General features: G+C 50.8%; 7 protein-coding genes across 7 annotated transcripts; 2 read left to right on the top strand and 5 right to left on the bottom strand.

Moving 5' to 3' along the window:
- Positions 1-17: 17 nt before the first annotated feature.
- On the bottom strand, positions 18-3,314 carry TrAFT101_004284 (uncharacterized protein). The gene is made up of 2 exons (XM_066127118.1): positions 856-3,314; positions 18-789 (listed from the first exon to the last, which is right to left on the bottom strand). The coding sequence occupies exons 1-2, from the start codon at positions 1,596-1,598 to the stop codon at positions 198-200; spliced, it is 1,335 nt and encodes a 444-aa protein (XP_065983227.1). The 5' UTR covers positions 1,599-3,314; the 3' UTR covers positions 18-197.
- On the top strand, positions 1,789-3,203 carry TrAFT101_004283 (uncharacterized protein). Its single transcript, XM_024902980.2, has 2 exons — positions 1,789-2,023; positions 2,087-3,203. The coding sequence occupies exons 1-2, from the start codon at positions 1,923-1,925 to the stop codon at positions 3,051-3,053; spliced, it is 1,068 nt and encodes a 355-aa protein (XP_024765926.2). The 5' UTR covers positions 1,789-1,922; the 3' UTR covers positions 3,054-3,203.
- Positions 3,315-3,332: 18 nt separating the features above from the next.
- TrAFT101_004282 (uncharacterized protein) lies at positions 3,333-5,186 on the bottom strand (the record flags this gene model as incomplete). Its single annotated transcript, XM_024898873.2, has 2 exons — positions 3,333-4,976; positions 5,049-5,186. The coding sequence occupies 2 exons, from the start codon at positions 5,184-5,186 to the stop codon at positions 3,333-3,335; spliced, it is 1,782 nt and encodes a 593-aa protein (XP_024765927.1).
- Positions 5,187-5,707: 521 nt separating this feature from the next.
- TrAFT101_004281 (uncharacterized protein) lies at positions 5,708-7,402 on the bottom strand (the record flags this gene model as incomplete). Its single annotated transcript, XM_024898920.2, has 2 exons — positions 5,708-7,073; positions 7,167-7,402. The coding sequence occupies 2 exons, from the start codon at positions 7,400-7,402 to the stop codon at positions 5,708-5,710; spliced, it is 1,602 nt and encodes a 533-aa protein (XP_024765928.2).
- Positions 7,403-8,655: 1,253 nt separating this feature from the next.
- Positions 8,656-12,120, bottom strand: TrAFT101_004280 (uncharacterized protein). The gene is made up of 2 exons (XM_066127117.1): positions 11,545-12,120; positions 8,656-11,025 (listed from the first exon to the last, which is right to left on the bottom strand). The coding sequence occupies exon 2, from the start codon at positions 10,492-10,494 to the stop codon at positions 8,824-8,826; it is 1,671 nt and encodes a 556-aa protein (XP_065983226.1). The 5' UTR covers positions 10,495-11,025; positions 11,545-12,120; the 3' UTR covers positions 8,656-8,823.
- Positions 12,121-21,119: 8,999 nt separating this feature from the next.
- Positions 21,120-22,787, top strand: TrAFT101_004279 (uncharacterized protein). The gene is made up of 2 exons (XM_024907233.2): positions 21,120-22,004; positions 22,088-22,787. The coding sequence occupies exons 1-2, from the start codon at positions 21,572-21,574 to the stop codon at positions 22,567-22,569; spliced, it is 915 nt and encodes a 304-aa protein (XP_024765932.1). The 5' UTR covers positions 21,120-21,571; the 3' UTR covers positions 22,570-22,787.
- Positions 22,788-25,619: 2,832 nt separating this feature from the next.
- TrAFT101_004278 (uncharacterized protein) lies at positions 25,620-25,951 on the bottom strand (the record flags this gene model as incomplete). The annotated part of the gene is made up of 2 exons (XM_066127116.1): positions 25,620-25,730; positions 25,898-25,951. 2 exons carry the CDS (start codon positions 25,949-25,951, stop codon positions 25,620-25,622), a joined length of 165 nt encoding a protein of 54 aa, XP_065983225.1.
- Positions 25,952-26,202: the final 251 nt, after the last annotated feature.

The raw sequence follows: 26,202 nt of genomic DNA, 5'->3' as shown, positions 1-26,202 counted from the left end.
TTTTATAGTAGAGTTACCTCCACCCACCCCAAGTTACCTGAATCATCATATCTGGGGAGATCGAGTTGGTCTCTATGATCTACCATAGGATGCAATTCACACTCGGGCCATCAATTCAATGAGATTCGTGCTTGAACTAATTTGCTCTGAAACCGCTCATCAGCTGCGTATATGAACACATGGTAATCTCCCCGCCTCTAATCTATACCAGTACGAAGAGGGCCTCCAACCGTGGTGACAGAAGCTCCTACTGTAGTGATTGAAGCCGCTACTGTGGTTATAGAAGCCCTCCAAGGCTGTGGCAAAGGAGGAGGTTGTGGTGGCCGCGCTATAACCTCGATATCATTCGGCATTGTCTTGGCGTCTCCATTTCCCTCCCGAACTGTGGTTATTACCTCAACATCAGAGAGTTTTCTATCCCCATTGCCATTATCATCCGGGCATCTCTCCCGCTCTAGCTTCATATCCATAATCATCCTTAGCTCTGGGCAGTATTCGAGTATTTCCCTTCGGCGAGCTGCGTCCCCCCATATCTCTTCGTTCAAGTTTCCCCCGCCCTCACGAACGTGATAGCCCATGGGTCTCTCCACGTAGACACCTTCAACGGCAATGGCACCATCTAGCTTGGATGCGACTTTAGCTCCTGGCAACGCCCATAGACGTTTTCTGAACCACTCATCTTCAGGTTCTGAATCGTTGAAACGTGCCTGGAAGCTGAGAATTCGCTTGATCACAGATACTCTACGGAGAGAGGCGCCCCCATTGCCAGAGAAACTGTCGTCATCGATGCTACACGTGCATATTGCGTCAAAAAAAAATGAATTCTGCTTTTACATGATAGAGGCAGGGACCTACCGCGACACACCAGCCCAATCCCAGTCAAGGCAGTCATTCAAACTTGTCTCCGAGTTTGCACATAGAATGCTGTCATGCTCATATTTCAAGACCCACTCTACGCCTGGCAGGAACTCATCATAAAATCTCGAATCGGTAAGCAGCCTGAAAACATCCTCTTTACTGGCGGCACTCCATGGAGAAGGAAGTTGCATCAAATCCAGCTTACCAATGACCTGCTGGTGCTTGATCGAGTAGGCTTGACTGACGCTGTGAATACTCTCGCGCGAGCCGATAAAGAGGAATCGCCAGTCAGGTGGCACCACCGTTATCATGTGTAGTATCAGAGGGGAAAGGTGAGGTATTGGCCTGGCTTCGATGAGAAGAGCAAGCTTAGACGAGTTGTAAGCGGCTCGAGGATCTTTGGTGGGTGGAGTTGGCCAGTCTAATTTGACGTTGGGAATCAATTTTCGTGTTTCCTCAAGCCTGGAGGAGAACTTGGATGTGATGACGGGCTCATATTGAGAGTGCAAACGACCGAGATACCACCTAGAGGCCGATGTTTTTAGCAGCTGAGCGTCGATTGAGCACTGGATTCGAATCTTGAGACTCTTATTGAACACACATAAAGACCAAGAGGATTGGGAAGAGGATCCGAATAGGGGAGGTGGAGAGAACCCCTGAACTGTTGAATCCAGACATGGTGGCGGTGATGGTTGGCTGCTGATACAGTCGTACCAGCTCCTTTTCCACAATTGCAGCATTCAAAATCAACTAAGAGAGCCAAGTTGAAGCGCTTCAGCAACTATAACTTATCCAGATCGCTGCCATAAACCAAAAATCATCCATCATCTGATCAAGGCGGTGAAGATAGAGTTTCTGCAAGCACCCGTGCCGGGAAGGATCGAGGTACGTACTTCAACATGCCGCCTCCTGACCGACTCCGAGGTGACCCAAGATTTGGAGCAACCATGAACAACCTGCTGAAGGGACATTACAAAGAAAAAAAATGACGTTGCACACAAGCTCAATGCGATGCCTCACCGCCGATTAGTCTATAGCAACATTCAGCGAACGAGTTCAACGGGATGCCCGCCCATCGTTATGTCCAGTTTCTCCGAAATAGGGTCATGGCATTTCTTTGCAACTCGAGACGACGACTGTTCGTGATGTTATGGATAGCCATCGTGTTGGTTTACACTTGCAATGCCTCTCACATACCTTGCCCACCCAGCCCTCTAACTGCATACAGTCTCTTCCTCCCATCATTCACATACCTCGCCTCCAACTCCAAAATTTCAATTTACGTTCCACGCATCAGCTTCGAATACCCAGACAGGCCGCGCATCCATCCATACAACGCCTCCAAAGTCGCCCTCCTTATCGAAAACCGCCCCAGTGCCATTCTCGCGCCGATCCTGCTACACTTTATATCCGTCGTACCGCCCGACTGGCAGTTCCGCTTCATGGGATCTCCCCTTTCAGTGGCTTCGATCAACCGCTCTGCCGCCATCCGGCACCAAGTTGCCTCCGGGAAGCTCGATCTCACATACATCCCCGAAAACATGAGCACAAACGGACAAGAAGAAATTAGCCAGTTTCTCACCACGCTATGGCTGTACGAGGTTGTGCTTCAACCGGCAGAGTGGCTGCTGGTTTTCCAAACAGACTCCATGTTCTGTGCGAGTAGTAGGCTGAACCTCAACGAGTTTTTGGAATATGACTGGGTTGGAGCGCCATGGAACCCTGGAGGGCAATGGGGTGGAAATGGAGGCTTGTCGCTGCGGCGTGTGAGCCGCATCATCGACATCCTGCGCAACCAGCGACGTGCCAACGGCTCGCAACCCGAAGATGTTTGGCTATCCGAACGTCTTGCCCATCATCCCAACGGTAAAGTGGCTAATGGATCCGTGTCACTGACGTTTTCTGGGGAAATGCACGGCGGGCAGCCAGAGCACTCTATGAATAATTCAAGTAGCTCCAACCTTGACCATGTCGGCGATGGCGAGTATATGTCGGGAGTAGATGACTGGAGAATAGGATTTTACGAGCCAATGGGATACCACATTGGTGGTAGCGGTTCTTTTCTTCATAGTCCTATTTGGGGATCGCCAGAGCTGAGGGAACACATGTGGAAATACTGTCCGGAAATCAAGATGACGTTGGCGATGGATATAGCCAAGTATATCCCTGGTAACTGCGGCGCGACGTGGATATAAGTCTAGATGAACTTTGAAAACAAGATTGATTGTCCATGTACAGTTAACAGCTTCACTATAGACCTATTGTTTTGAGACTAAATGTAATAAGGGGTCCGGAACTTCGTCTGCCCAGATCCTCCAAGTTTAGCTTAGAAATAGATGTGCGTAGCAATTAATTAATTTTCTCCCAGCTGCTGCATTCATAAAGCCAGATATTAACCACCGCATTAAAATATCGTTACAATGGGAGGGAACAAAATAGGGGGATAGACGCAGGGCAAAAAAAAAAAAGGCCCTTTAAGCCAGCCCTTCCGCCACAGCATGGCCAACAGCACCTGCAAGCTCACCAAACAGGATGCCCCTGAACACGCTCTCGCCCATATTCTGCGTCCATGCACCTGCCTTCTGCAGCCTCTGCTTCCAGGCATTCTTCTGCGCAGCAGGTAGTTCGTCCCAAGTCTTGGCGGGGCCGTGAACCTCTTCATCGTGGACATCCAAGGAGAGCTTCTTACCGCCAGGGCTATCTTCAGCATCCAGAGCAGGATGGTCCGCCTCCCACATAACGAGAGTCTCCGCAGTGTTAATGTCACTGCCAGCTAGCCTTGAGATGAGAAAGTCCTTGTTGAAAGCAGCTGGTGGGTGAGTCGGATCGCGCAAGGTGCCATGCCAAGACGGGAGGAACTTTTGCGCATTGATGATGGGCTTGCTCATGCCATACATTTCCATGATACCCTGTCCAATAACGGCCATGATGAGGATAATGATAGAAAGCGTGATGACGACTGGTCGTCTAGAAGGCGCCTTGGCACGTAGGGCAGTGACATATCGGGCTGCCGTCTCATCGATCGGCTTTCCAGGGAGTACGTCAATATGTCGCCTCAAAGCGATGCTATGAACAGTCACGCCACTCTGAAGAGTAATACTAGCCAGCTTGAGGAACTGCTGAGTGAGGTGTTGTTTGGGAGGGATGAAATTCGAAAACGCCAGGCCGGTGATATTATCACCTTTGTGAGCGTCTTTCAAAGTGTAGAGTGGGTTCAAGTTGGAAAGAAGCTCTATAGAGGCAAGAGCCTTGTGATCCATGCTATAAAAATAAATGGAGGAGTCATTGCCAGCCACCGCAATGACAAACTGTGTATTGCCCACGGGAGTCGATGGAGACGAAGGAGGCGATGCGTTTGCGATAGCGAGGGCCGTTGCAGAGATATTCTTCGGGATACGCACTGTCGCAGATATCCGCGCCTTGTCGTGGCCTGGGGTGGGCAATCGGAAGCCCTGGAGGATGACACCGCTTGACTTTGGTAGATTGGCAGCGGCAAGGATAAAGCTGGGTGTCACAAATCGAATCGAGCGGAACGCAGCCAGCTCACCATGGTCATCTGTCATTGTGAAAATGAGCTCTGGATCGCTGTTCTTCTTGCCGATTTTGACCAGGTACAGCTCGTACTTGTGGCAGTACGCAAGCAAGTACTCTCCATCTTCGCACTGGATGATGTCCAGGTCCTCCGCATCCTTGTCCAGCCCCAAGACACCCTTGGATTTGGGTTTCGGCCCCGAGGCGTCAAAGATGGCCAGCTGAGGCTCCTTGCACATGCGTGTGGCGGCGGCGCCAATGGATCCAGAGATGCGCAGTACGGGTTGGTAAGTGTCGGCATCCGGGTTCGTGAAGAAGGCGCTTCGAGACACCTCTGCGACCTGTACATCGGGGTTCTCAGCACCGGCGGCTCGCGACTTGGTTTGCTCGACGGAAAACGTTCGGAGATGGTTATTCTTGCCCTTGGACATCTCTTTGGGGCTTGAGTTGATGCCGGCGTAGACATAGGACGGCTTGTCGTTGGCGCTCTCGGCAACGGCGAGCGACATTACGGAGTCTTCATCGCGGGAAAGAGCTATGTCTCCAGATACTCGTAGCTCGCCCTGGTCAACGGTCTCAACAACAGACTGTATGGCGAAGGGTGGTTAGTATTCGGGGTGGACAAACAACTGCTCAAGGCACCACAGAGAGTCACGCACAATCTTGTTGGCCACGCCAGAGCGCCCAGCGCCGCCGCCTCCACCGACAACTAAACGATTCGCATCTTGAGGATCAAAGCTGACTGCGTACAGCGGATAGTCGAGCTTTATGTTGGCTTGTGGGAATGGCAGCGCCATGGTGATCGATGATGTCAGGATTAGGTCTCGCGATTGTGTGAATTGTTTATTCGCTTCCTTTCGCCAAGTCCAAAAGAAAGGAAAGAATGCAATACGAGCTGGACAAAAGAGGTAGCGAGCGGCCTTTGATTTGTAATTGGGCGCGTTCGGGTTCAGGAAGCCATCGAGATGATTCCAGCGACGAATGCACGAGGCTGCGGTTTGTGGCCAGATAGTCGAATGGCGGGAGCTTGGCGAGATTTGGCGGGGGAGGATAGCTGGGAGCTGTAGCTGACAGGGATGGTTTAGCGCCATGCGCCTTTGTAACTCGGTACCTCCACCCCCAGTTGTTGTTAGCAGCCGCATGAAAATCAACTACATGCTCTCCTAAACGATGATAACATAGGTAGGTGATGGCTTTTTCCATCGGCCACATTTCTCTGTAAATCTAAAAGTGTTTCCACTTATACCATTTCAAAAAAGCTGTGGATAAGATGGCGCTCGTGTGTCGATGCCTGCCTAGGTAGGTGGCTGGCATCAACTCACTCATCCGTCAGGTTCACAAGCACCGCTTTAACAGTATAATATCCCTTCAATCCATCTTCACCAAGCTCTCTGCCAAATCCACTCTCCTTGACCCCTCCAAAGGGAACCCTTGTATCGGAATCATTGCTGCTATTCACCCACACCATCCCAGCTTCCAGATCCCGGGCCACGCGATGTGCTCTCCCCAGGTCTTTCGTGAAAACCGCACCCGCAAGCCCATACCGACTCGCGTTGGAGACTTCTATAGCTTCTGCCTCGCTCTTGAACCGCGCAATGGCTGCAACTGGGCCGAAGATCTCTTCCTGAAAAGCCGCTGTGCTGGTGTCGACGTTTGTAAGGACCGTCGGCGGGACGAAGAAGCCCTTTGAAGGCAATTTCCCACGGGGATGGAAAACTTCAGTACCGGCGCTTTGTGCCGATGATATGTATGACAAGATGTGTTCTGCGTGTGCTTTGCTGATCTGGGGCCCCTGATACGTCTTGGGGTCAAATGGGTCTCCCAGGACCGAGGTCTTCTCTGTGAAAGCCTTGAATCTCTCCACAAAACTATCGTAGATTCCATCTTGCACCAACAACCGTGACGTTGCCGTGCACATCTGCCCTTGGTTGGCCATGACTCCCTCGTGCGCCCATCTCACAGCCTGCTCCAGATTCGCGTCGTCAAACACAATCAGCGGTGACTTGCCTCCCGTCTCGAGAGTGACTGCCTTTAGTGTGCCAGCTGCCATACGCATCACTTCTTTGCCCGTCGCTGTGCTGCCGGTAAAGGAGATTTTATCCACTTCTGGGTGACGTGCCAGAGCAGAACCAGCCTCTCCGCCGCGTCCGCTGATGATGTTGATAACTCCCGGGGGGAAGCCCGCTTCGCGTATGAGTTTCGCCATGTAAAGCATGGACAGTGGTGTCTGCTCAGCCAGTTTGAGCACTACCGTGTTTCCGCACGATAGGGCAGGGCCAAGTTTCCACGCTGCCGTGTCAAGGGGATAATTCCAGGGGATGATCTGGCCGCATACGCCGACAGGGTGCTTAACTGTGTAGGCCATCTTTTTTGTTCCAATATCAATCACCGAGCCTTGGTTTTTATCTGCCCATCCGGCATAATAGCGGAGCACCTCGGAGAACTGCGGCACATCGTAGCTTCGTGATGTGGATAGCGGCTTGCCATTATTAAGCGTCTCGACGGCAGCAAGTGTTTCGCTATGCTCGTCTACTAAGTCTGCCAACCGGTTCATCAAGCAGCCCCGCTCAGTACCAGATAGTAGTCTCCATGAAGGTTGCTTAAGTGCTTCTCGAGCAGCTTGAACTGCTCTGTCTACATCGGGCTCCCCAGCTGCGAATACAGAGCAAATCTCCTGTTCCGTGCTGCGCCGGATTGAAAAGAGTCAGTAACCGAATCATGGCCCGCAAATGCATTCATCCACATCTAGGAAGAGTATAGCAGGCGGCAATACACACTATGGGTTGGTCGTGGCAATTTTATCTCCTCTAATACTTTCGCTGAATTGGTTGTTAATAAACAAGCCCAATGGCTGTGTCCATCTTGTCCCATTTGGTGCGGATAGTTCAGTCTCGAGATGGGGCGATGACAGCCGTTGAGAATGACCAAACTGCCGAGTGTAGCTCAGTCGATACACGACATTTGGAGCAGGCTTCATCAGCTTTGCTACTGGCGTGCATCTCCTTCCTAACATCTTGAAATAGTTCTCTGGTGCGTGATATTTTGCATAATCAAACAAAAAAAAAATACTTTACGTTGGGCTTCACATTTACATAAAGCCGCATCTGCTGTCCAGTTTATGAAATACAATGCTTCACCCAGCTCTATAGGTAGATATCCAGAGCTAGGTCGAAGCTACTATATCCGAGGTACGCTTGAATATGGCCTATCGCCCCACTATTCGGAGATCGGATCTGTTGTCTCCGGTGGAATATGGTACGTGCCATGCTGGACTGCGGCAAATCTAACATGTTTCGAGCAGAGCTGGAACTTCATGATATCATAGGACTTTATTTAGGTGGCTGTCAAAGTAAAAATAAACAAGGTTCTTTTTTCTTTCTTTTTCTTTTAAATCCATGCATATTTTGTTAACCCCCCCCCCCCCCCCCCTTCTTTTTCCTGACCACAATGCATTATTTTAGTTACCCAAGTGAGAGGTCTAAGGCACAGGTATGCTCATCCTATCCCTAGCAACTTCCTACGCAGCCTCTTCTTTATTCGCCAGGTGGTTATGTTGTTACATTAACTGGCTTTCCTTTGCCTCAATAAGTACGTACGAGAAGTGTTTCACTATTTCCAGGAAATATAATTTCACCAATCTCATTGTATATCTGCCTGATTCTCATTACCAAGGTAATACCAAATTTCAAGGACATATGATAAGAGCAAATGGTGGCATATAATGATTGAATATAGCCTTTATTGAATACCGTCACCCACGCTCCCCCCAATTTCATTATTCTCCAGGTTTAAAAGCATTCTTCCATGTGTAGCATTGATCCACTAGGGGTATCTCTTCGCTGGTCGTAGGTGGACACCCTTCAGGGCAAATATTTCATAACAAATAAACAGATAGACAAACGAATGTGGTGTTGAATCAAAAAGTTGGTTCATTCAACTCGATCTATTTTTATTTTCGACTTTTTTGTGGTTGAGCAAATCATTCTCATAAGAACGAGGAGGAGAAGGGAAGCCCTCCGCTGTCCCAAGTCCACAGACAGATTAAGCAAGCATAGATAGAGGCCGGTCGCTTGGTGAACCGAACAGCAGAAATATATAAAATGATAGTATCAAGAGTGTAATTAGAGAAAGGAATTGTATGGTAAAGGCGAATTACTATGCGTAAAATCAGAAGTGTCGGTCGCCCGACGTAGATTGTATTTGCGCTGGTACAAGCCAGAAACTCCCCCCCCCCCCCCAAAAAAAAAAAAAAAAAAAAAACTAAATGCTGTGTCCAAATCCAAAGAGGGAAAATTAATCTTATGGAAGTGACAAGATATTATAAGTATGGGTGAGATTGGTCTGTGGGGTGCCGCATCATTGCCGATGCTAGCACAAATATATTATCAGGAAGAGAGCCATGTTCGAAGTCGCACAGCAGACGGCTGAATATTGTTACCAGCGGGGGTTATCTTGGTGCTTTCTTGGTGCAGTTGCCCAACCCGTCTCTAGGTGGGATGGCTGAGCTGCCCTCCACTGCCCGGTTCTCAGATCTTGTTCTTGAGGTTGCCCGGGGACCAATCCAGACATGGGGGGATGCGGCCCCTCCATCACTCGTAACGGCGGCAGTCTCTCTCCGCTCGTTGAAGAAGCCGCGGACGAGGGCCTCGGCGGAGGCGCGCCATAAGCTTGGCTGTGCATCGACGGGAGGCCGTGCGGCGGACCACCAGGCAAAGCACCATACATTGGAGGCGAGAAATCCGGACGATCGTCTGTGCGTCGAACCGGTACGGGCCGTTCTGCCGACGACACTTCGCTCAGATAACCTTGAGTGGGAGTGGGAATGTGATGAGACTGCATTAGGGGACTTCTATCCACAAAGCTGATACTCTTCGATAGTGCCGGGCTAGGTGGCCCGGCTGCATGGTTGCTTACAGCTGGCGTCCGGGCCACAATATCTCTGAGTCGATTGCGATCGTTCCTGTAAAAGTCCCGCTGATTTTCGAGTTCCTCTATTTGCTGCAGCATCTGCTGTCTCTCTTCCTTCAGTTCCTGCAGGTGCTTCATGTTCTCCTCCTGTAAGGTCTTCTTCTTTCTGCGGTGACGTGTCGAGGCTTTTGCATTTCGTTGTCTCTTTTCATCCGCTTTCTTTGATGCTTGGGAGTAGTCTACTTGAACCGGAATCGGCGTATCGCTGCCAGGCAAAGTCATATAAGCCTGTTGGGATTCCATGCCAACAAACGAACCTGCTTGTCGGCGCAATATATCTGGCCATGTCGATGTTCCCTCCGTTAGGGCTCCTCCCGTTCCCGAAAGCGGTCGACTAGTAGACACACTGGTGATTCCATGCTGCAGTTGCGAAGTTGTATGCAATCCATGCGATCGACTCTGAAGTTCTCCTGGCGGCGGGATTGTTGGCGGCTGTACATAGGGGGCATCCAAGGGGCGGGCTAAAGGCTGAGAAAGAGATCTTGGTGGCGTTACCATCGGGGTATGCGGGCCGGACGCAATTCTTGACGGCTGTTGCAGTCCCGGAGCATGTCTGGGTTCATCGGGAGTGTCCTGCTCATAGGGTCGTTTTGTGGGAAGCATGCTGGGAGCTAAGGGTTGTCGCGGATCTAGGTCTCTTGGAGAGTGAGTCTGAACTAGGCTCGAGACTCGGGGGGCCCTCGGGCTAAGTATCTTCCTCGGGTTATCCATTATAGGGAAAGGGTACGCTGTCGATGGGGAGTTTCGTTCGGATATCGGATGTCTGCCTGTAGGCATCACACCTGCAGTAACTGGAGTCGTTGGTACGGAGCCGGAATCGGCATGGCCAGGGAAATAAGGACGCGGAACACCATAAGGAGTTGAAGATGCTGGGTAGACAGGCTCTGTTTCCTTTGCTTGCGAAGGTGGCCCTCCTCTGGCATCAGAGCCCATGGAATGTGCCTCGGAAGGGTTTAAAATATTATGGACTCCAAAGGCCTTGGCTGAATGCTGAGCAGCACGACCGATCTCAGGGGATATTCCAACCGATTCATACCGTTGCGACTTGAACTGAGAGAAGGGGACTTGGTCATTACCGACAGGAGATCTCGATGAGAGACGAGAGGGCGAGCGATGGCCAGGTCCCCTTTGAGACATTGAGGCCTGATCACCTGCGCACTCCTGATCTCGAGGATCAGTGCATCGACTCTTTTCGTTTCCAAGCAAGAACCGCAAATTGTTGATTTTGGGAGACTTGATACGGGACAGGGTCTTAGAGAGCCACGAGGGAGTAGTTGGCGTGCTGGGGGAATTTGGCGTCGTCGCCCCAGAGGAGTCGGTGGCAGGATCAGGGCTGTCCTTGACTAGAGGCAGCGCCTGTTGCCGCACGTCTACGGAAGAGTTCGCCAGGGCGACCGTGGTGTAATTGGGGACCGGCTGGGATTGATACCCAAACAGCCCCAATGATAATCGATGGTAAATAATTCGGATAGAGATCCGGCTGCAGAATTGGAGCGGACGGTGGGCGGTCGAGCCGACTGTCCACGATACAATTCGCTCTTCTATCTAGCTCAATAATCTCCTCGACCAGACTCGAGATGGATGAAAAGTCCGCTAATTATTATGCAGCCAGAACGTCAGCTGAAACGAGGGTTTCGTTTAGAATTTCAGCTGAGTCCAGACGTATTGCTATCAAAGTTAGCTCAGGCGACTGGAAAGCTCTTCTCGATGCAATGAAGAAATATCAAGTCCTGTTGGCGGATATTTATGGCAAGTATGAGATATCGGATGATCAGGTGGCCCAGCCAGGAATCTGCCCGGTATACACAGTTTTCTTGCCTCCACAAGAGGAGGGGAAAGAGGGGAATTAAACGCCAAACTGCCTCCGAGAGAGCATTTCACGGCTCAACACCTTGCTTTCGAGAAGCCTGCAATCTGCTCTGGTGGGATCCGGGCGCTCGAAAGAAAACCAAGAGTCTTCAGGCCCGCGGATCTCGGATTGCGTGCAGTTTCCTCTTGATGGCACTCGCATGTTGAGGGATTCGAGCGGGAGGCCAGGCAAGGAGGGATGAGGGGCGTGAGTCAAGGATGTGACAGTGAAAGAAGGGAAAGAGGAAGCCACGAGTCAAGAAAAGAATCGGCACAAGGCAGAAGGGCCAAGACTGGGACATGGAGTCGAGAGACGATGCCAGGGAAGGAACCGCTTACCTGAACAAAAGTGAGGTCTTGGTGAGGCAAGTACCACCGCAGAGCAGACTACACTACTCTGTACTTTGTACAATCACGCTGACCCAAAGAGAAAATCGGTGCCTTTTGGGCAATTAGATGCACTCCAAGTCCTACAACTCCCAGGCGAGAGATCAAAAAGACGTTGGAGCTTCTATCTCGGATACAGCCTCGGAGACTTGGAAGGAGCCTGGAGAGAGAGACGGGGGTTTCAACAGTATCAGGAATCACTCGTGGCACCGACAATAAGAATAAAGCAGAGAAGGGGGAAGTTGAGTGACGAGAAAAGAAGCGATGGAAGGGTTCACAACAGAGCTTTTGGCTGGCGAAGGATGGCAAGCCACACTGGAAGCATTGGCTGTTGACGGTTCGGCCGCCCACAGCTTCGTCTTGAAATATGCCACGCCGACCCCTTGTCGTCGTCTCGATGAAGAAAGACCCAGTACTGCTGCGAAAGCATTCGCATGGTCACGCCAGCCCAATGGTCTGTCCCACAGCCAGGGTTTCTGAGCGAGCATGGGGGTGGAGGCGCCACAAGTAAATGGAGATTTTTTCATGGATAGAGCCATCAGTGATTCGACCCATGCCGAGCCGGACCAGGGAGAGCGAAACGTCAGTCGAGCTACTTGTACAAGCAGGTAGAGGTGCAGGAAAGCCGCAGCACGACCCATCGCTGTCAACCGTGGTCTCTCCACTTTGAAGAGCCCGCTAGTAGCATTACAGCTTTTGTCTCTGTTCTGGGTCCACGACGGTGTTGGAGTCGGCGAGCAGGGATACTGAGTTGCGTCTTAGTCTCCAGGTAGGCCACGGTGTGCGCTCACTACTATCCATCACCCGTTCACCCCTCCCCCCTTTTGACCTTCCAGCAACCCTTTTTACTGACAGGGCTCAGGGCAACAGAAGGTTGGTTTGCTCTAGCACCGGGACTAGCCAGCAGTTGCTAGCATCGATTGATATGCTGCTAATATGAGCACAGAGTCCTTTGACTGGCATCACCGCAATGACTAGCTGGCTCGCTGCCATCGTGAACCATGACAGGTCCCGGGCTACCTCGCTCTGCAACAAAGGCGGGCTTACGAGTGCACTGCCGCCATTCGAGTTTGTGAGCTGTGACTGGTGAAAATTTTGCAGCATTGTGAATGGACATTTCGACTGGGGTGCAAGCACGCTGTACAGCTGGCATACGGGGAATAAAAAGGTGGACGGACTAGCAGAATGGCGCGCGCCACGGTTCATGTGCAAAATCACCAGCCGCCAGGCTGTGTCTTCTCTGGCACGCAGCCCCCAGTGTTCAGCCCTCCATTCATTTTCTCAGCAATATCGCCGGGTAGCCTTCCGGCAGCGACTAGCTCTTCCAACCAACGATCATAGGTCGATGAGCCACACATCACAGACTTGTGTGTACCAGGTACTTGTAAACCTACAACAACAAATGATGGTACCTCCGGGCAACGCTCATCTCCCTCAAGCTTACTAGTCCTAGCAGCCTCCTTCCTTGCTCTTCTTCTTCTTCCCGTCCCCACCAATGCGGTGACAACAGTCGCTTGTGAGCATGGGCGAATGCATACATGACGCTCTACTATGAGACGCCAACTGCAGTGTGGGCTACAATTACTATGTGTATGCATCTCAATACCATTGGCATGCATATACGGAGTACTCCGGCACCCCATATCATTATCCCTGGCTACGGCGGCTGCTCTTGCTATGGCCTGAGAATTATATCATCCTTCTTCGCAAAACCCGCATATACACAGCTGAGGCTGGATAGGCCACAACTGCATTACTATTTCTATTACTCTAATAGTCTACTAACTTACCCAAGCATCTACGCAAAACTTTTCTCTGAAAGTTATTTGTCTGTCTAGATGATAGGAGAGCCAATTTACTTCTCATACGGCTAACAAACAACTTTTCTGTGGAAGCTGCTTCGTCCATCGTCCGCACCGGCCTAAGATTTCGATTTCCAGGAAGTAGAGCAAACGATGGTCAGCTCCCCTAAGCGCGCCTTGAGAGTTATGACGCGCTGCCACATGACGTTTTCCACGTTGGCAGACAAGGAACAAGGGGTGCCAAGTGGCCTGCCTGCATATCTGTAGCCTGCACTCATACAGGTAGCATCTGTGACCTGTAGGTGCGGGTGCCTGGTCTCTGGCGGAATCGAGCCGACGCGGCGAGAAGGCGATGCCAACTGGGCCAGATTAGCTGTTTTGGCATAGGCGTTGCCCGCTTTGGGATGGAGGCTGCCAACTCTCATGATAATGAGAAGGGCGGTCAGCACCGACGGGCTGGCTGGCTAGTCGGCTAGCAAACGGAGCACTTTCATACGAGCAAGCAATATACAGAGACGGGGCTAATAGTCAGCCACAGCCGAAAAGAAAATCTGTAAAAGAGCCCCACGACAAAGCGCGAGTTCCAAGCCCTCCAAGTTAACACGTCGAGCTGTCCTACCGTATCTCAAGCAATACCCAAGCCATTGGTTGCAACATAATGCCACACTTCGTACACCAACCACATCGCTACGTTACTTCTCGACTCTACAATGAGTCGCAATATCTTCACTAAGCAAGCATCACTCACCCCGGCTCAGAGGTGTCGCGTAGAAACAGGCGGTGCGCACATATGCAGACTGAACTACGGGCACTTAGGCTTGGGGAGCCCACAGACACGTCGACCATACATGCAAAAGTCGCATCGGCCGCGCTAGCTTGAGCGGCAATGAGTTTCCAATTGAGCGGTCGCCAAACAAGCCTTGCAGAGACAGCGCTAGTTTAGCATGGCACGGCGTTGCATGCGAGACTACCGTGGGCCATCTACTAAGGTGGGTGCCCGAGTGGATCGTTGTCTACCTTGAATAGGCACTCAATGATGGAGCCCAAATTGTCCACATGCTCGGAAAGAAAGAACAGCTAGGGCTCCCTAGTTAGTGCGTAATTCCGAAGCCTTGCCAGCCCGCGGGTAGAATGGAGAAATATACGGTTAACACACACCATTATACGGTCATGCCTGTCATGCAACTACAGTACATGTACGAGCTGTTCATCACAAAAGGCGATTGACCCTGGTACGGCCTCTGATACCACCTCGTGCTCTAGTGTCGACTACCAGAATGAGAACAAAGACACACCTAAGCCAGCCAGCCGTAAGCAGCAAAAGGATCATTGAGGCTACAGGCACACTAGCTGCTGGGGAGCTCAAGCACACTTGGCAAATTCAATCTCTAAACGCTTTATTCGAGCTCAGGTTATACCCTAGGCAATGAACAAAGTATACAATATTGCCACCACTAGCACCGCTGGCACGTATAGTACGAGAAGGACTGCAGAGGACTTATAGCAGGTGCTTGTTCATACTTGTGCTTGTGCTTATAATCACTACTGGTACCAGCTCAATATTCCCCTGCTGTCGCACTTGTACAGCTGTTCCTATTACCTACTATGACTACATTCAACCTTTCTCTTGTCTATCCTGGGGTATAGTTATAACGATCTCCCGACTCTAGCTATTCAGAAGAGGCGAGGGGAACATTATTTATGTATGCCGTCATAGCCTCATCAACGAAGGTTAGAATAATGGAAGAAGGCATGATGTTACGACAAGACACTCATGAATACGTTGGTATATCGTACCGTGTACTCCGTACTTCATACGCTAAAAGAAGTAGGTACTACTAGAGAGGATCGACAACATTCAGTGGAATCCGACTACTTACAGGCGGCCACCAAAGTCCAACGTGTGTGCGCGTCACGCCCGTACGTCGAGCTGCTGTATATACTACTCACCTGTCTTATACTCTCAACAAGGCGCAATTTTCTGCAATTCTCTTGCTGCCCAATCTTATAACTAGCGGTATGTCGGCCTTTGGCAGGCGAAAGAGCGCCGAATCTACTATACAAATACAACCATAGCCGCATCCAATAATACTACTCGAACAATCTCAGTCAAGAACGGTAGAACCGACCCAACTCAGTTAAGCACAGAGTGTTAGTTCTTTTTACGACTAGTTACGGCCAGTATTACTACTCATACGGAGCTCGCCCACATGGCTTGGTGCATGTCTTGCGTATATTCCACTGCGTCGGGTTTTGAGGTCATGGGTGGCTTTTGTTCACAATCCAATTCTCTTCGCCTATCCCACGTCTGTGGCGCCCAGACTATTATGGGAGGGAGTGGGCAGTTCCTGGGTTTTCGGTGCTGGCAACCCGTGGGGAAACCGAGGAAATTGGGAGCAGATATTATGCAAAGGAGACGAAGCCGAAAAGTTGCAGCACGTGGTAATAATACTTCTCATTCTGGAAATTAATCACTATGCGAGCCAGGTACAGAGTGCAACAACATATTACCACACCTCTATGCTTAGGACTCAGCGCTTTAGCACCTTATTCCTAACTGTGCCCCTTGCTATCTGAGCAAGCTCACCAAGCTACTGGCAGCTAGTGGCCAAACTATACTAGCTAAAAGAAACTTAGAGAGTTTCGTCGGCTTTGACAAGGGTCACCCAAAAACTAGAGGCAGCCCATACCTATGCTCGTTTCGTGCGGAACATTTGTATACCAGCACAGCGGTACCCCGAGAGAGCTACGACCGCACTAGCACGGGAAGATGGGTGTCTACTTGAACGAGTATCAATCCTGACGAGCCCTGCTAACAAGGCCAAGGAGCCCTACAGCGTAGCAAATTCGAGGTTGGTACTATCGACGTGTCAACGGTACGGTACTTGTCTCTCCGCTCTACTTACGGCGGTGTAGCCTCGACCCCTACCCTGTCATTTAGTATCTGCACTTGTCTAGGTAGTCTGTGCCTCATGACAACAACACCCAGTGCAGGCAGGCTATCACACACTCCGAAAAATAAGATACCGTTCGAACCCTTTCCCTTTTCATGTAATCTCGCATTGGACACGTCGCGGGCATCCATACTGGTACAAGTACTTTCTGCAACTAACTTGACGGAACCAAACAAAAGAAGCATCCACCATGTCTCAGGCTCTCCCTTTAATGCAAGTTTCTCACTTTGGACCTTGACCTGCTGCTACTGAGCACTGATGGTACGTAATACATAATGCTTGTGTCTCAATCAAAATCGATGGCGGCTGACCTGGAACACACATACGAAGGAGTACATCCAACCCCGGTTACGTCTCGAAGGATTTGCCTGCTTGCTCGAAGTACACGGGTCTCGCTCGTCATCGCCGCTCAACTGAAGGCTCATCACTTAGTTGCAGGCGACCAACCACCCCAACCACCAATTTTATCGGCAATAAGGCTTTACGATTCGATGGGATGATCTCACTTGCACAGACCAGAACACCCCGCCCGCCCTAATGTCAGGCATGTCTATACCCTTGTTGCTTGGATACCCTGCACCACTCTTGCCAATTGGCGCTCACTTGAAGCCGACATGTCATAGAGCTCAAATCTACGGAGTATCGTTTTCCTCTTTTCCCATCTTGCCTACTTATCTGTATGTGCCGGTACTGCTTGTAGTATTAGAAGTACACTGTACTTCGTAGATCCAGGGTAAGGAAGCCCTTCATGGTATTTACAGTCACTACTCTCCCATTGTGTTTCATTGCTAACGCCGCAAATTATGGTAAATCTACTTTAGTTAGAGATTCGTCGCAAGCAGTCGCACTCCTAGCAATGCGTTCATGCTTATGCACCTCAAAGTCTCTCATATTGTCTCGTACAGGCAGCTCCGGGCTGCGCTGGCTTCGACCTTTGACCTTTGACTAGATACAGTTCGATGGCCGGTCTGCTGTGGCAGTAAGATATGAAGTACAAGGGTGGGCAAACAAAGATAAATGACAAAGGCGCACAACGGAGCTGAGGGGAGAGAAGAGAGAAGAAGTATTGCACACCTCGTACCCCGTGCACAAATACAAATCTCGACATTTTTTAATTAAACATTTCATGCCGTCATTTAATTTCACACCGACGACGGCCACTCCCCTACGGGTATACTTAAGCCGATATGGAGTAGGTACGTACTAGCAATATGTGTGCATGCGTTGGCCGTGATGTATGTAGTAATATGCTACGAGTGTGCTCACACGCTACATTCTAGGGAAGCATCACCAAGATTACTTACTGGATAGAACGGTACCCCGTCTCTGCGGGTGCTTTGCATGTCATTGGCTCTAACCAGAACGTCAGGGCGGCTAGTAGTGTCTATCACGCATCACGCATGCATGGCCTCGACTAGTGTCCACGCCCGTCCCTGACTCCCGGGCCCTACCATGGTCACGACGCGGGGGCCAAGGGCTCAAATCCCAACTTGTCCTGCCGAGACACGTTCCCCTTGAGGCCAGTTATGCGGCCGCTCCTCGCCACACACATGCGCTTGCACACATGTGTGTTGACGCTGTCCTACACCTGACCCGGCTCTGTGGTTTTTGCAGCGGGACGTGGTTACCTATTCGCCCGTCAGATGCGGAACTGCTGGAAAAAACTTCCGGGGGCATGATGCATCAAGACGCATTGGGGGATGATGAATTTAGTAGAAGTCTTTACCTATGATCGTACTTGTCCTATCACTCTGTGACGACAGACAGAGAGACACTCTGGATGCCGACTTGCATCTATACTACCGCAAAAATACCATCGCCGAGTTTGACACGGGAGCCCGCATTCAGAAACCGGAGTAGGTACCAATGAAGGCCAAGTTTGGTCACTGTTGCGCCTGGGGAGCTTTTTTTTTTCTGACCAATCTAGGCTTCTGTATGTGGAGTGGGCAATGCTACTTACTGACCACATTCATTCAAGCAATCTAATTCAGCCAGCGCCAAGTCTCACCTGATGTCTCAAGTGCTTTCGCCGTCTTGAGATATTGGGTAGCTCACTAATTTACGCACACCACACATACTCTCGTCTCGCTACCACTTCAAATATGAACGCGCTACAGAGCAACAGCATTCCATTATGGTAATCGTACCAGTGTTTTCACGCTGTTTTTGCAGAATACAAGGACCAGTATTCCATCTTCATGTAGGTATGTATTCGCAGGGATGCACAGAGTAGAGCTCAGTAACATGGCGAGGCGCTTTATAGCGCTAGCATTGCTAATCCGCCTGGTCAATTTAACACGAAATGAGACGAGAAATGAGGTCGACTAGGATATTAGAGAAGCGGAGCTTCTGCCACAATTCTGCGAATCGATGGCTTGCATCGTCACCCGTCACAAAGGATACCATCATGATGAAGCGCCGATATGAGTGGCTGATTTCTGGATCCCCCTCTTCCGTAAGGGGTGGTGACGATGATCGGGCATCGTCTGAGCCTCCCTAACAACCCAATGCCGCTACTCTGTACTATCGTTAGCATTACACTAGCAAGGACAAGGCATGTGCGGAATGCTCTTGATCCATTACATGGCGCTTTTTCAGCTGGCAATTTTGGATCACTAGTGCTCAGGTGGTTGTCACCCAAGGCGAGTAACCCAATTTGAACTTGGAGCCAGAGACTTGCTGGTGCCGAATTTCAGCATGGCGCTCTGCCATGGTAGATCTCCAAAACGAATGGTGCATACTCTACTCCGTATGTGGGATGCAAGATTTGAGATTAAACACAAGCCCTTAGCTGATTCACGGCTAAGATGAAGGGTATGTACAATGCACATGCGAGCTGTCTTATCTGCTTTCTAGCGCAGGCACCAACCATCAACCCAGAAACTCGACGAATCGCAGCTACGGCGAGGGCAGAAATCATAGGACGCCAACTCAACCCTTAAAAACTTCTTTGCTTCGGCCCGTCCCTAGTTCTAGCTCAGCCAAGCTGCGACTCTTTGGTGATTTTACAATAGCGGCACAACATCTCCTGAAGGGCACAGAGTCTTGCGCTGATGGGCTGGCGCTGTGTAAGCTTTGTCACAAAGAGGCGGTGGCTGGCATTCATCAGGTCTGGTAGCGCAGCGCCACCGAGATGTCCGTTCGTATTTTCTTCTTTTCTTTTTCTTCCATCTTTCTTAATCTGGATGCGCTATATCTTGCGGGCTGCTTTTTGCGCCTAGTTGGGGCTGAGAAATTACGGGTGCGTGCGAAGTACATACATACTGCCACCGCAATACTAGAGCACTTGCCTTGGGGAGAGAAACAAGATCTTTCACGGCCCATGCCACCCATGCTCATGGTATGGGTGAACTAACCAGCAACCTTTGCAAGTATGGTACAGAGTACATGTGAGAACGCTCCCAGTACTTTGTGTGCAGACGGGTGGACACATCAGATGGGGATAATGGAGCAGGCCAGAGCAAGGGGCCTTCCAGATGACGCGACGAGTTCTCCGTACGTATGTATCTATGGCATGCATTGCATGCAGACTAAGCTCAGCAACCGGTCCCTGCAAACTACCGTGGACTACTGACTCCATCCGCCTACCCGGTTCATGCAGCATTCTGCGGTGGGCCTGTCAGTCCGACGTGGTGCTTCCACGAAAACCGCAGTATGGAAGGGAGAGGCTGCCCGGCTGTTCTCCGATAGCATCGGCCGACAGAGCGAGGGGCTAGGGGAGATGGCGAACGTCGCCTGTCCTGGGGCTGGCGCTACCCCAACGGTGTCCTATCGAATGTGATGGAACGTGTATCAAACGACCAACCCGAATCACAGAATCCTTACGTGGAGCGAATGGTCGCTTTGACTTGACAACAATACGAGAAGCTCCAGTGTGTTGACAGAAGAAAGTGAGCGGTGGTGGTGGTTGGCTGCGCATCTCAGCCCCACAAGCCTTGCTGCATACCAGACGTGGCAACCGACTAGCGGTGGACTTGTTGTCCCCCACATCGCTGGGTGGTTAACAGTAGGCTAGAAGCAGATGCCCAACCTCGAGGAGACCTCGAGCTGCGTACTACCTACTCCTGCTCAAGCGCAGGTGCATGGTCGGGGAGGAAAGATGGATGATGCTGCTTCCGGGCCTCAATGGCTGCCCATAGTCGAAGCGAAGCCTACTTTCACCGGACTAAAAGGTGCAATTGACGCAGGCGGGGCCGCACATGTCGGCTCTGAGACATACCACTATTCTCACCGTCACTAGCATCATGGGCTGCTTCTCTGGTGCAACATTGCTGCTTTCTCTTACCAGCACGTATAGTATATCACCTACAAGTACGTGGATCATTCATCACTCCCGCATCGGATGCACATGGCAGAATACTTGCACGGGATGTGGCATAGCAGGGGCAAGGTCCCAGCCCGGATACTACTAAATGCAAGCATCTAGCGGTTTACGAGTACCGAGCCCGGTTGGTTCTGGGTACCACCTATGTACAGCGGTTACAAGTACGGAGTAAGCTGTATTAACGAGATGCAATTTGAGACATCATAATCGCCAGCGCTTATCCGCATTGGCCAGCGGCCACGTGAAACTTGTCTGATGGTAACCGCTGGGGATGTGATTCGTCATGTCGGATAAAATTCTTTTGGCAGCTTGCCATGCGTGTGGTGGTTGTACGCTGCATGTATGATGACACAACAGCACCCCTAACATGTGAATATGCCAACAAACGAGAGAAGCCTGTTGAGGGAGTAGCGTTTTTGTGTTTACATGTGGCGAATAACTGGAATCTCTATTCTTTATCATGTTACCATGGGCATTATAATAGACTTTCCTTGCTACAACATTTGATCCTAGGGCGGCTCACCTTACCTGATTCTCCACGCTATAGAGGAAGGGTTCAACGGTTTGGCACAAGCAATCGAGCTGGTCTTAAACGTAGCTACCACGTCGTTTTTTTATACACAGCTAGCAGACTGGCTCATGTTCAACCATCAGACTTGATCATTCCAACACCACCGGGTAGCTTGGCCAATATTGCTCGTTATGGGGTCCAATCTACCTTACCGGGAATTTCTCCGTAAAACTCCACATTAACTCCTACCCCGCCATTTGCTCCTCAGAGATACTCCGGAATCGCTCGAGCAACAGATATAATATCCGACTATTGTATCTGGACGTATGTTTCCAACTACTTCTCAAAAAATCAAAGCTCCAAATTCCTCTGACCGTGTAATAGAACAATGGCAGCCCCCGGCTTACAAGAGTGGAGAGTGATCAAGCCTTGGCTTGAGCTAAACTGCGCACTTGGTGAAGGGCCATTTTTCGAGAAGGAGACAAACTCAGTGCGCCTCGTTGACATAAAAAAGCGTCAGATACTTACTGTATCCGCCGCTGATAACGGGGATGGCTCTTCTCTGAAGGTAATTCAGCTGGATACGCGCCCAACCGTCACAGTCGATATCGAGGGAGTGGACCCTCAGGATCGTATCTTGATCGGTGTCAAACATGGAGTTGCTGTGCTGGACCGCCGGGCTGGGACATACACAATGCTTGTGCAATTTAATGAACAAAATAACGAGCGTATACGCTCCAACGATGGAGCTGCAGACCCCCATGGAAAGCTGTGGCTAGGAAGCATGACTGACTTTGAGCACGGAGAACCCCAGCCAGAAGGTATGGCGGCCTTTCACTGGCCTACTTTATGCTCCTCTTCTAGTGGTTAGCTATCTAATGCTGACGTTAACCATCTTTGATAGGATTCCTTGCGCGCTTTGATTCGTCCAAGTCCAAAGAAGAGATCCTGACGGTCTTGCGCATTCCCAATGGGATTGGATGGTCACCAGATAATAAAACCATGTACTTTACTCACTCCGCATCTCGAGAGGTGTTTGCATTTGACTATTCTCCCGAGACTGGAGCTGTCAGCAACAAACGCCTGTGGTATCGGCATGAAGGACCAGGAGAACCTGATGGCTTCCGTGTTGACGTGGATGGGAACGTGTGGCATGCCGTTTGGGGAGAGAGCACGGTGCTCAAAATTAACCCCCAAGGTAAAATTATTGGAAAGGTAACTTTACCGACAAGACACATCACCTGTGTGCAGTTTGTGGGTACAGAGTTAGTCATCACTTCAGCCGCGGACGAGGAGGGCGATGATCTAAGTAAGAAGTATGGCGGTAGTGTCTTTAAGGTTGATGTGGGGACTACGGGATTGGAGCTTTTCAAGTTCAAGTTATAACCAAAGGGCATCGACAGTAACAAGCACTTGCCCTTGCAACTGGAGCTTTAACGCCGACATCGCATTGGTTACGAGCGAGAGGAGCCTGACTAGCGGAAAACATATACGCCTGATACTACATAGACCCTTGACACAATTGGAGATGTTCAACTTGGTCCAAAGCAATCCATAGTCGAACAACTCTTCTTTCGAAAATACAAATCCTGAAGCATGCCCAATTGTTAACTATTACTACTGCCGGGTTTTCATACGCCCTGTTTGCTTTACGGAAGCAAGCAAACAATAGGAAGCTAGATATTCCCAAATGGGCGTTAGGCCCGCCTACAGGACGCCAAGTATGCAATCCTGGGACAGACCGCCTGCAAAGGAAGCCCAAGATGCATACACCATACACGGATAGGTAGGCGCTCCGTACTGTGACATCAATAGATGTGCCGTCTACGAATAGACGTAAGGAGTGGTCGATTGAGAAAAAAAGATTTACCAAAGGATGCTATACGCTTGGCTTCGTCACATGGCCAGCAGCAGCTTTGAAGCATTCGCTTTCGATGATCGCCTCTGCTCTCTCTGTGCTGCGGAAGATGATAACAATGGGCATCTTCTGAGATGGCAATATGGCATAACAACGTACTGGTACATGCTAATGGCACATCAAGCCCACAATATCCTCCATCTGTTCATGCAGATCGATCTGGTGGCTTGAGCTTGACATGGATAAACCTACTTCAGTCCTACTGAGGAGGGCCCCTCTAATGTCAAAGCTCAAGAACCGGTCAGCAGTATAGGAAGCTGGCATATATCCGGTCAATGCAAAGCCTGGCTCATCCCAGCCATCATACGATACTCCTACAGTAAACAGTCTTGAAGCAGGATGGGGATAGAGAGTAAGAGAGCCATTGCTCACCGCTGCTATCCGTTGCCCAAACCTTGGCTTCATCGCCAGCCTGACTTGCAGACCCGACTTCAAGCGACCCCCATTCTAAACCCCTGGTTCCGCTTCACCGCCTGCTACGACCCCCGGCCCCGGTCTCCGGATTCCCGGCCCCGCACGCTCGGGGCGGTTCGGTCACGTCGCTTTGGACCAGGGCATCTGCCCAACTACTACGGAGCTCTTGTACTAGCATTCCACTAGATGAGCCGCCATTATGGAGAGGCAATGGCTGCAGAGAGTCATGAGAAGAACAAAAGAACAAAGTGGAGATCAATGGGCGGCTCTAGCCTAATTGCCCTTGACCAGAGCCGGGAAGACAGGGGAAACGTATTCTCGAAAGCTCGCAGACGTGCAAAGAATACAAGTAGGAGCGCTACTCGTGCTAGAAGGCACAAGCCTGGCCGATAAACGGCCCCCAAATAGCACTATGCTGCAAGTTTGAGAACGACCGGGGCGTCTCTCGGCGCCCTGAGGCCACCTAGCGCAGCCAGCGTAGCATGCGGCTGCAGTTCTCTCCCAAGCAAACGCAAATGCACACACAGGGCCACTTGGCCTGCAGGAACTACTAGTAGCGGTACAAGTAGGAAACAGCAGAGACACAAAAACAAGGAACAGGGGAGATGCAAAAGGAAAACGTGCGGCGCTATCGTTATGCATACGATACACAGACTAAAGCAAGTGCGTGCTGCAGGCATCTCGATCTGGATATCAGAGCCAAGACTTGCGACGGGATTTCTGGGCCGTGAGAGCGGGCGTTGGTGCAAGGGGGGGAGAAGAGACAACGAAGCTCGGCTAGCATTGATGCGGTCAAGATGTTCGCTTGCTACGCTCTGCCTTCTAAGAAAGGGCGGATGGATTGAGGGAGAGAGCGATAGGGGGAGAGCGATTGGGAGAGAGCGTGTTTGTGATGCTGTGATTTTCGGCCTTCTCAGCCTTCTCAGCCTTCTGAAGGCCTTCTTATGGGCCAAGCTGGAGCTATTTGGTTGGTGTTTGGGATTACAATGCTGCTCTCTCTCCTGCTTTATCTGCCGACCTCATTTGTGGCTACTACTACTGCATGCAACCATCGACAAAAGCACATAGGCGCCGCGGATGGATTACTGCCGCTTCCTACACCGCTTTCTTCCGGGTAATTTTTTTTAACCTCCCCCCCGGTCAAGACAGCAGAACCAAGAAAAAGAACAACGAAAAGAAAAGTAGAGCCGGGGCCAGGGGTTCCCAGCCTCTCTAAACCCCCTTTGGGCTTTGGAACAGCACGAAAGCATTAGCGGGCCGCCTATTGTGTCGTGAGCCTGCGACTTATTTGTCTTGGTGTTCTCACGGGGAATGCGTTCTCACGGGAGAAAGGGAGAGCAGGGAGATCTAGCTGGGACGACTATTACGGAAAAGAATCAAAGTGCTGCTGTGCAAGCCATAAGATGCTGACCTGAGGTAGACGCAGGGCGTGCTGTACGTACTTTGTCGCGCAGCAAACCCCGTTCCAGATGCTTGTGACGGAGCAGGTATGAAATACTACTTTGCTGGAATACACGAGGCACGCCGTATGCCTCCATGCAGGTAGAGGACCTTGCCCGGCCATGTCACGGATACCCGCCTGTGCTTAGCCAGCCAGTCAAGTCCTTTGGCTGGCTGATCCTCGTTTCGTTGTCCATTCATCCGCCTCTCACTCACCCGTCAACGCGCTCGTCAAGGCCCCAACCTTCTGCTTTTTTGCGCGAAAGCAACCCCACAAGCGCAGCAAACATGGTGTCGGGCGTGCTGATCACGGTGGCCAATCGTGGCTCTCCATCATCGGCCCTCTGCACTCTTTGTCTTCAACAACGGCGAGACGCATGCGAGTCCAGATCTAGACGAACACAGGGAGTACCAGTATATACAGAGTGTCTGTGGACAGTTTAGACACTTGGTTCCATTCATGCCATGCCTGATATGCTCGAAACGGCATGCCCGTCTCCATTGTGGGTTTGGCCTCATGCCCGCTCACATCACAGAGCGCCATTCACAGCAACTCCATCCTGTCAAACTCTGCCACCTCAGACCTCCCTCCTTTTTGCGTGTTCGAAGTGCTGTCAGTTCAGACTAGGTAGTACTGCCTAGTATCATACGTACTGTACTAGTATCAGCTCCCCACCTCGTCCATGTTGCCCATGGCCGAACCCTGCTGATCCTGCGAGGCAGACGAATGGACCCGGCGTGCTGGCAACCTGAAAAGGGCTGTCCCGCTGTTGGGCTGACATGGGTGTGTTGGCATAGCTGACCGGGCTCCCCTAACCAACTTGCTCCATCGCCCTCGTCTCTTTTTGAACGTGTCGGTGAAAAAAAAAAAAAAAAAAAAAAAAAAAAAAAAAAAAGAAAGCTGCGAGGGTGAATTGGGGGAAAGGGAGGCTCAAGTCTCACGATGGCCTCATGAGGACGTCCTCGCAGACCCGATTGATGCCTCCGCTGGACCATTATTGCTGCCCTGCTGTCTCGCAATTCTTCATCTTTGGTTTTCCCCGCTGCTCTGTCTTTCACCCCTAGCAATCGTCGCAGATGAGAGCATAAGCATCTAAGAATAGTAGTGGCTTTTTCTTCTCCCGGTTTACTATTGCATTGCAGCTGTACAAAGCATGCTTTCATTCAAAGACATGCCGCCAAGACCATGCCTTTCTTTTCTTTTTTTCTGTTTTACAGACCGCTCCTTTTGCTTCGTCCGTCTCGCC

This window comes from Trichoderma asperellum, chromosome 2 (assembly GCF_020647865.1).
Source record: "Trichoderma asperellum chromosome 2, complete sequence".
In the NCBI taxonomy this organism is placed as follows: Eukaryota; Fungi; Ascomycota; class Sordariomycetes; order Hypocreales; family Hypocreaceae; genus Trichoderma; species Trichoderma asperellum.
Note: the sequence above shows the minus strand (reverse complement) of the source record. Positions and strands in the feature narration are given on the sequence as shown.